Source organism: Helianthus annuus, chromosome 5, assembly GCF_002127325.2.
Source record: "Helianthus annuus cultivar XRQ/B chromosome 5, HanXRQr2.0-SUNRISE, whole genome shotgun sequence".
Lineage (NCBI taxonomy): Eukaryota > Viridiplantae > Streptophyta > Magnoliopsida > Asterales > Asteraceae > Helianthus > Helianthus annuus.
The window spans coordinates 123,230,764-123,241,215 of record NC_035437.2 but is presented as its reverse complement, the minus strand read 5'-3'; the positions used below and the strand labels follow the sequence as shown (position 1 = coordinate 123,241,215).

Here is a 10,452-nt window from a genome sequence, read left to right as displayed (position 1 = left end):
CTATATACAAAGTTTTTAAGATACTTACCAATCTTTCCACCCATCTGTCACACCCCGATTTCCACGTGTCTCACCGGTGGGCCCGGTGGGGGATTACCGTGACGATGTTGGCAACAATATAGTCAAACCACACAATTATATAATGCACAGCGGAAGCATAAGATAAATATATAAACTTCAACCTCGGATTGTAATATCAAAATGTATTACAGTGGTTGAATATATCCACAGTGGATCGTAAATAAACATAAAGTATTGTTCCATCAGATACTGCAGTCAAGCTTGCGAGACTTATCCTGACGCTAGGGAGCTAATACCAGCCAATTTACGTTTAGGTACCTGCACTTAATCTTTTTGGGGAAAATACGTCAGTTTACACTGGTAAATACATTCAACTGACACATTTGAAAATGTTTATTAAAATTGATTTGAATGCACAAGGCACAAACTCTTTTATAACTTGGGAAAATTATAATAAAATCTTGTGAACGTTTTACATGTTCTTTTATGCGTTCAGTAGCCCGGGTCGTGCCGGGTTAAAGATTTATAGACACACCACGTTTGCGTAAAACCGTAGTATAAAAACCAACGGCTACGTCTTTTAATTTTAATGTCGACACTTTATACCGGGTGTACGCCTACACCGGGATGTCGATGGTCGTGGCCATTTCGTAAAATGATGCCAAGGATATCCGGGACAACGGTCATTAAACCCCCCAAAGGCTTATAAGCAACAAAACTGTTTAAATGAGCCGATCATATTTAATCAATTAACCCCCTAAGCGATGGAATTATATAATGCTCAATCAAGCGGTATTAATATACCGTAACCCAAGCCCATATAGGGGAAATAAGTTAAAGTATTTACCTTTGCAAGTATAAATCCTTAATTAAGATCAAGTCACCGATAGCTTTTACTGGGGCTCCTAATCTGGAACGAAGGTTTTAATTAACCTCTTAGAATCCTAACGGGTCGTTATAATGGCCGTAGCCTAGACTGGTTGGTTCCGATATATATAGATATGGTTAATTCGCACGAAAAGGCGAAAACCGAGAATGGAGTATGATTTGGACCCAACAAGTTCAGAGACTTGTTTTATATGGGTTTATAGTTCATACTTTGGATTTTGGGGTTCAAATAATATAATTTGACCCATATCGGCTATTGCACGAAAACTAGTTTCATGAGCCGTACCGTGTGCGCAAATAGGCGATACGGTTAACCATAAGTGTCCTACGCTTATTTCCTAAGTCAATATGCCTTAAAAGTATTGTGGTATCAGTAGGATACCTTCCGTAATGCCCGTAACGAGTTTAACTTAATATTATGCCCCGTAGGGGCTTTTCGGTCATTATAAAGGCTTTAAAAGAGCTTTTCGGGTTCTACAGGAAACCTGAGTTTCCCGACCAGCTTATAAAGCTTAAAATACTTTATTTATTATTTAAAATCAGTGGCAACTGGAATCGGGTCAAAAGACCTTGTAGAACTCCCGTTTTGGCCAAAAAGGGCATATTCGGTATTTACCGAACCGTAGCCATAACCGCAGGTTATGAGCAAGGTAAAAATTATTAAAAATCTTTAAAAATTCCCAAAATATTGTTTTACCACAGTGGGTAAAAGTTTTGGTGACGAAAACTTGGGTTAGATGGGTGTTATGCTAATTGCGCCGTTAATTACAAAACTTTCTTAAAAGTGCGCCTTTTAGCATAACTCTCATTCTAGACCTCGGATTGACGTGAAACTTTAAGGACATGCTTATAATTTAATAAGCAAGGTTTTGGTCCGTTCACATGTCCGAAATACTCGTTTTAATTTTAAAAGGCCGTTACGGTCAACTTTTAGGCGAATGACGGAATTGCGCAAAAGACTCGGATAACTCATGAACCGACCACAGAGGTTTATACCAACATGTGACCTGGTCCTAAGAGAGTCCTAAGGTATATTTATACCTCACTAAAACGGGTCAGAACTGAAGTCAAAGCAAAAGTCAAACTTTTGTGACATTCGGCTCCGAACGGGGTTAATATAGCAAATGATCGATTCAAACGAGCGCAAACAAGTTTATATACTTATTATCATGTTTTATGATTATCAAAACAGGTTCCATAACATATACATTACAGATTATGCATAAATCGCTAAAATAGCTTTCTGTTGACTTTTTAAGTGCGCGTTTGACTCGACATTTGACATAGTTAGAGTGGTGATCAGAGGGAACCCTTTTAGGGGTTTATTACCTCCATTGATACCAACTTATAACTACTTTTGATTCGTCATAAGACTGAACCATCACTGAGTTATTTTAATGTCAAACCGTATTTACGACGGTTCGGTTTTTAGCTAAATACTAAGCAAATGTGGAACCACAAAGGTTGAATTACTTACAGAAGCTTAAGAGAAGACTTAAGAACACAGAGGAATGCTTTAGAGCTCTTGGAATGATCAGTTGAGTGAGTTTTGAGTGTGATGAATGTTGTGAGCACAATGGTGCTATTTATAGTCAAGAACAAGGCCTAAGATCATTACACAACATGCTACTACTGATCATGATGATGGGTAGGTGTCCCCTGAGTGATATGGGTCAAGTGTAGGGTGCCCATGCCCCATTAATTGGTTGTTGGTCGTTCAAATGGTCCAAATGCCAAGTAGTTACAACAATTCTGCATCTGGGCGTCTAATGCGGCCCGCATGGAGGTTCCATGCGTTTACAATGCGGGCCGCCTGGGATTAAAAGATCAGACGCGTAATTGAGGAGGCTCGCGGCCCGCCTCAACTTAACCCAACATGCAATGCGGGCCGCGTGGGGTTAAGATTTCAGAAATTTTAAATCTTTTGTCATGATTACAGAATCCAGGTAATTAATAACGAAATCTTTCGTAATGATTTACCTGACCTTTCGGGTTTGAAGGGGTAACTTTGCGGTTTGGCCCTCGGTTATTTACCGATAGGGGCCTCGTGTTATTTACCCGCATTATAAAGTCCCCGGTTTATTTATTAATTATATTGGAAAGCCTTAACTTTCACTGTTGACGCTTTTAACCCTTCTTCTACGAATTCGATCGTAACTTTCTCGTTTCATATCGAAACTTCGCGAAATTCATATATATTATTTTGGTGAGTGTATAATACCGTTACAAAGTCTTTGGAACGTTAAAGGGTCACTCAGAGGTATTATTAAACATGTTGACACAGTTAACCCCTGTAGTTTGTAATCTCTCACTTTCTTTCGCGTTTTGTTTTTGTACGATCTATAATTTATTCGTTTGATGGTTTAAGCATTATTTAGGGATACTATACAGTATATTTACCCTTGTTGACATTTTATAACCCTCGAATTTACATACTTTCAAGGTTTGTCAAAATTAGCCCTTTATTTATTATAGATGCCACGTGTAAACAAATGACACGTGTTAACACATCATTGGACACAAAAATTCGAGGTGTTACACCATCCTTCATACTTGTCCTCAATGCTGACGTCAACCCCTGCACCGTTGTTGTCCAATACATCAACTCTTTCGTGTTTTATGTTGAAACAGACATCATAGAAATGTCTTTCCCATATTATTGGCACGAAGTCCAGTTCATAATCTTTGATGGTTTTATTTTTATTGTCTCCTTTGAAACGTGTATTTTTCAGAACAGTTTCCATGTTTCTGTTGAATTCTTTGTTGCGTATATTTTCTTCTATCGTTTTCTTGTATGCCGGAGTATTCTGTAATATTAAGTACCATATTTTAAACAACAAAACAATGTCCTATTATAATTTTATCAATTAAATATAGCAAAAGAGTTACTAACAGTAATTCTGAGCAGAATAACCTTGAGGGTGATTTTGGAGCCTTGTATCTTTCTTCATAGTTCAGGATATGTGCCCAACATAGAATAATTGAGACACGTGCTTAAATCCTGGTTTCATGCTCTCACAAATCACCCTAATGAGAAACTTTTCTCCCGTCTTGAACACCTCAGTCCTAAAAAAATCATTTGGCGTTTTAGTTATACAAACTCATTCTATTATATTACATGGCGTTTTGATCGTTTTTACATGCATATTTTAAGTAAATGTTATGAATGGAAAGTTTGGCGCTTTATTTTTGAGAGAAGTGTACATACTCATACTCGCCGTATCCAGTGAAGATGTATGTGGAAATGTTATTTTCAGGGTTTGTCCTTGGTTCATGTATAACCACTTCCCTCCTTACATAAGGTGATAAACATGCCCTGCTCATTTTTTATCTCTCTTCTCCTCTTCAGCCACATTCTTTTTTTTTTATATATATTTTTATCTTCTTCATCCTCTTTATCAACCTTTTCATCAGTAGGCAGCTCTTCAGGGTTTAAAATTGTATTTTCTTGCATCAGCTTTGTGATGTCTGGAGTGTTGCCCTCATCACCTTTCTCATGCACATCTGACTTGTTTGGCGTTTTTGGTGGTGATGTGTTGATGACGTTTTCATCATGGGGTTTATTGGGTGTCTCTTCCTCTTCAAATCAAACAAGGTCAAAGTCATAGTACCAGTACAATATTGAACGCGAATGGGTGTCTTGAATTTGTTTACGTTACAAATAAATAAAACGTGAATGATTATTTTTTTGTTTATCTAATAAAGTATAAAATGAGTAAAATTGTAACCGAAGAATTGAGAAAAATATCAACGCCTTCACAGTCACGATTGGTATAAACCAAAACTTTCTTATATATATGATCTTTAAATAGATGCTACGTTATAGCTTGTCTAAGCTCAAGCTTAACTCATTTAACCTAAGAGCAAATATGACTAATGTATTGTTTATTAGATGATTATCTCATATACAATCATTTGTATATATCTCATGTATTATTATTATTATATGCATAATAATATTTCTTATGTATTATATATATGTGTGTGTGTGCGCGCGCGTGTAAGTAATAGGTTTCTTTAGGCTCATGAGCCTAGTGAATCTCGGGATATAAAGTTTGTACTTAAGGGGTTTTTTTTTTTTTTTTTTTTTTTTTTTTTTTTTTTTTTTAACATGCTTTAACTAGATTCAAACTCATGTAGGATAATCTTCATTCAAAGTTTTAGTGAAACGATAGCTCGTGAACGACCTAACCCGTATACACTCAATGTTTTCTCCAGTCCCCCGTCCCCCCCCCCCCGCGACGACAAAACTACCTCATATTTGGCAAGTTCGTAATAAAGAAGACAAGATTGTCTTTCCGACTATTTGAAGGAAGTCGAAGGTACCAAATAAACTCTTTCGTTGTGCATGCGATATGAAGTAGACATGTGTAATTAGGTGAATACAACATGTTTTTATATTAATTACACTATACTCCGGCATTTATATAGTGTACTTATTGATGAACGCACAAATGTTTATTAAGAATAGTGAATTTACTTACAAACCTACTAAATCTACTCTTTAAGTTTTATGTCAGTATCCATTACAAGACTGAAACATGCACCGCTTGAGGGGCTATATACGCTCTTTTTATATTGTCATACTACAAGTCCTTTGGTGAATATACAAGTGTTTAATTATACAAGTGTTTAATTGTATTCACCAGAGAATACATGTTTTAAGATTAGTTATGGTAATATCATTACAACATGACTAAAAAGTGATTAGCGTTTTTAAAATGGTTATCAAATTTTTGTTAATTCTTATTTCAACCTCACAGTTATAAATCTATTCACATGGGCGTTTTTTAAACCTAATATTATGTTCAAATAATAATAGAGTATAAAACATTTTTACATGGAAGGTAAAGAGAAAAATAGTGATGTTGGCAATTATGAAACTGCGGTATATATATTACATTTAAAGAAAATCATAGTACATGTTGTTAGGGCTACGAATCAAACGTTCAATAAACAGTTTGTGAACCGTTTCGCAGAAAGTTTGTTTGTGTTCGTTCATTTATTAAACAAACGGACACAAACAAGAAATTTCGTTCTTTTAGTTAAATGAATGAACATGAACATAGGTTGCGTTCGTTCATTTATGTTCATGAACGTTTGGTAACGTATTCGTTTTTGTTCGATAATTCATTAGTGTTTTTAGTTTTTATATTTTATTTAAATAAGTATCAGTGTATTATATATTCTATTCATGAATGTTTGTTTGTGTTCGTGAACATTAGTTTGTGCTCACTTGTATTTATTAACGTTCGTTGCCTAAAATTAACAATTAACAAACAAATACAAACAAGTTCATTTCCTTAACAAACGAACACGAACATAAAATCTCGTTCAGTAAACGTTCATGAACACATATATTTCTTAACAAACGAACACAAACAATGTCTTAGTTATTGAAGTTCGTTTGCGGCCCGTTACTAATGGAATTCACAGGTGTAAGTAATTTACATCACACCAAATTAGTGGTGCACAAAAAACCCGAACCCGGACCCGGACCCGAAAAAAAAACCCGGAACCGGGTATTATAAAACCCGGGTTTTTTATACCCGAACCCGAACCCGACCCTACCCGTAAGGTAGGGACCGGGTATGCATATTTGATCTAAAACCCGAACCCGGAACCGGGTTTTTTTATACCCGGTTTATACCCGAAACCCGGTTTTATAAATACCCGAACCCGAACCCGGAACCGGGTTTTATAAATACCCGGAACCGGTTTTTAAAAAAACCCGATTTTGATGTAATCTTGTTTAATTATGTATGCATTAAGACTTCTAGTTCTTATGATTTAACAAAATTATGTATGCACTTTGATGTAATCTTGTTTAAAAAAAACCCGATTTTGTAAAACCCGATCTTACCCGAACCCGATCCTACCCGAAACCCGGTTTTTAAAAAAACCCGATTTGTGCACCACTACACCAAATCATAGTTCCCAATGGATTGATAATACAGCTTGGGTTGGGCTCAATTTCCAAGGCCCACACAACGCTAACAACCGGGCCGCAAAAGCCTTTTTACCGAAAACGTATCTTAAATAAGTTGAAACCCTAACCCTCCTCCTCCTTCACTCATCCCCTCTCCCACATTTTGCAGGAAGAACCACGCCGACCTGATTTCTTAGCTCCACAAAGCCGCCATGGTACTCAATCTCTGTTTCCTTACGCTCTTTTCAATCCACAATTTTACCTATTTCTAGTTTACTTCTTTGTTAATCTTTTATTTGAAGCTTTTGAACGCCGTCACGGTGCTTAGTAGCTATGTAATGTCAAATTTAACGATTAATTGCTTTGTGAGGGCCGAATTATGTTTGTATTAGCCTCAACTTGTTGTAGATCTGTGATGTTAGGTAGATGCTGTCACAAATCTGTTATAGGTTTTCACAGAATTGAATATTACTATTTGTATTTGTTTATTGATTATTGATGTTCTTTGATAGTTGCTGTAGATTTTTGTTATTATTTTGAATTGTGTTTGTTGAGTTAGTTTAATTTGCTGGCTGTGGATTCAGTTTATTGTTGTTATATTTTGATTCTGGTTTGTGGTTCTTCAACCTGTTTGAAATGCTAATTTACAGTAGCAATAATGTAATTTGATCTCCACAGTATGCCAGTATCTTGTTTTGTTAATTGTGAACACTGTAGGAAGTTGTGTAACCGATTTAGTTAGGTCATAATTTATTCAATTTCTAAGAGCTGCAGTTGTGTGATGATGTTTGTATTGGATAAATGCTTATTTTTGAGATTTATTTTGTTTTTTCCAGTCGAAGAGGAAGACCCGAGAGCCGAAGGAAGACAACGTCACTCTTGGACCTGCCACCCGTGAGGGAGAACTTGTGTTTGGTGTTGCACATATCTTTGCATCTTTCAATGACACATTCATTGTAAGTTCAAATTCTAATACTTTATGGATTGTTGAATTTATATTTATAAAACCATTATTTTGTATGATTTATTTATATTTATTTTTGTTTGTACCACAGCATGTGACTGATCTCTCTGGAAGAGAAACCATGGTTCGTATTACAGGTATGTTCAATTGTAATTGTAGAATAATACAGGATCGTTCGTTTTTTTGATTCATTTTGATGTAAATTAAACGGTGTATGGAACTAGGTGGGATGAAGGTGAAGGCTGACCGGGATGAATCTTCACCCTATGCTGCTATGCTTGCTGCACAAGATGTCTCCCAGCGTTGCAAGGTTTTATATTTGTTTCTTTGTCCACATCCTTTATAAATCGTTTCAGAAGATTGAAAATATGTGAACAATTAAATAATATTGATATACATTTTGTTTTTCTATTGAGATCATACTTTGATTTTGTTTTAGGAGCTAGGTATCAATGCTCTTCACATAAAGCTGCGGGCTACTGGAGGTAACAAGACCAAGACACCTGGCCCGGGTGCCCAGTCAGCCCTCAGAGCTCTTGCTCGTTCTGGCATGAAGATTGGCCGCATAGGTAACTTATGATTAATATTTCCAATTTGTTTGAAATATCAGCTAATCGAATACCAGATTGTATTATATTCTTAAAATGTTTTTTGAATGTTTGGTTCATGACCCGATTTGTTTTTTTTTTTTATGGCAGAGGATGTTACCCCAATTCCAACTGACAGCACCAGGCGAAAGAGTGGTAGAAGAGGAAGGAGGCTGTGATCTGATTATATTCTGCTGCATTTCAAAATGTGGTATTATGTTGGATCAAGTTTGTTTTTTGGTCGACAATTTACTTTGCTTTATGATGTTTTTTATAGACCGTTTTTATTTCTAGTGTTGGATTGAAAAGAATGGTTGTTTTGATTGCCGGTTTTGATCGGTCTCTTGACAGTCATCTAAAAACTTGTTTTAAGATAAGTTTCATTTTGGATTTAATGGTTTTGGTAATGATACTGGTGGGCTTGGGCCTTGGTGTTTGCCAATCGTGTGTGCGCTCAGTTTTAGGCTTAACCGAACCAAAGTTGAAACTTTCAGTTAACAAGAGACTGTCAACTTAACGGTTTAGGTTTGGTTATCATCACAAGGTCAACACATTGTTTTGGCTCTTGTTGACGATGATTTACACTCCTTATCTTTGCTAGTAGATTCAGTTGACGGGTTGGGTTTGGTTTCGAGCACATGTAAATGCCTACATGTTGACTTATGTGATGTTACTGAAAATGGGAACTGTATGTCCAAAACCTTTCTCAAGAGAAAGAAGAAAAGTTTCTCTTGCTCCATAATCTTGTTGGGGATTACCACGCCACATACAACTTAGTTTGAAAGTTTCTCCTGATACATAATTTCTTGGGTAAATTACACTTTTCGTCGTTTATGTTTGTACCAGATTGCAATTGATAGCCTTTAACTTAAATAATTACAGCCACGATCCTTTATTTAGAAAACTCAGTACACCTTACGTCCTTTAGCACTAACCACGTTATAGTTTTAATTTAAATCTAATCACATAAGGGTATTCTGGTCATTTCACGCTTTTATTCAAATGTTTCTTAATAAACCAGCTTCAATAATTTAAAGTCAAACCCTCATCGCCATGTTTAAACACCAAAACCTGCAATTTCTTGTTAAACCTCAAAACAATCTAATCATCAAAAACATATCAAGCTTATTAAAATCACTTCAGACTTTGATATTTTTGTTCGATCCTTATGATTTCGTAGCTGAATAACAACACCCAAGTATGTTTCAGGTCCTCCTTCAACCTGCAATCATAACCTCAGCAACGAAGTAACCAACTTATTCGCATCCATTGTTCCAACCGGAGGAAAATTCTCACTCACCGCACTCAAAAAAGCCCTAGAAATCCCCAAACCTATCATTAACAGCAGCATACACTACCTTTCACATAACCCTAGCCATTTCAGATTCAAACTCCGGATAAAACATACACACTTTACATACATATCCAAACAATTCGGCATAAAACGAAGCAATTGAAGCGGTACCGAACGTATTCGGCCATAGTGATTGGTCAAATGAAGCTGGAAAAAGTGCGAATAAAGTCAATAATAATGGTTTGAGGACGAGTATCATTGTAATTACCGCATTTGGAGATGAATCTGGCTGTAATGAGGATTGCATTGAGGTGATCAGGTGTGATTGTTGGAGATCTGGATGAGCAAGAGTCTGACGGAGGACATCGGTTGCAAATCCAGTTGATTTTGTGGGGGAACTGGCTAGGGTTTTGGGCGATCACATCGCAGAGCTCCACCAAGGGTTTCATGATCCACCAGGGGGGAGAAGGGGATTTGGAGATGGAAGATAAGGAAGTTGCAGCATAGAGAAGATGAAGATGACCACTTATGTGCATACATTTATAATTTTTTTATCTTTTTTTTTAATAAAAGGGTAAAATTACCAATCCGCTCTCATGTGCAAGGCACATGACTAAACTTAATTGAAAAATTTAATCCTGTTACTGTTAAAGGACGAAAAGTGTACTGAGTTTTTCAAATAAAGGACCGTGGCTGTAATTATTGAAGTTAAAGGCTATCCATTGCAATACGGTTCAAACATAAAGGACGAAAAGTGTAATTTACCCTA

General features: G+C 36.3%; 1 protein-coding gene across 1 annotated transcript; it reads left to right on the top strand.

Annotated features, from left to right (window-relative positions):
* Positions 1-6,914: 6,914 nt before the first annotated feature.
* On the top strand, positions 6,915-8,784 carry LOC110878093 (40S ribosomal protein S14-3). Its single transcript, XM_022126348.2, has 6 exons — positions 6,915-7,053; positions 7,675-7,794; positions 7,894-7,939; positions 8,027-8,112; positions 8,242-8,371; positions 8,501-8,784. Exons 1-6 carry the CDS (start codon positions 7,051-7,053, stop codon positions 8,566-8,568), a joined length of 453 nt encoding a protein of 150 aa, XP_021982040.1. The 5' UTR covers positions 6,915-7,050; the 3' UTR covers positions 8,569-8,784.
* The last annotated feature ends 1,668 nt before the right edge of the window (positions 8,785-10,452 follow it).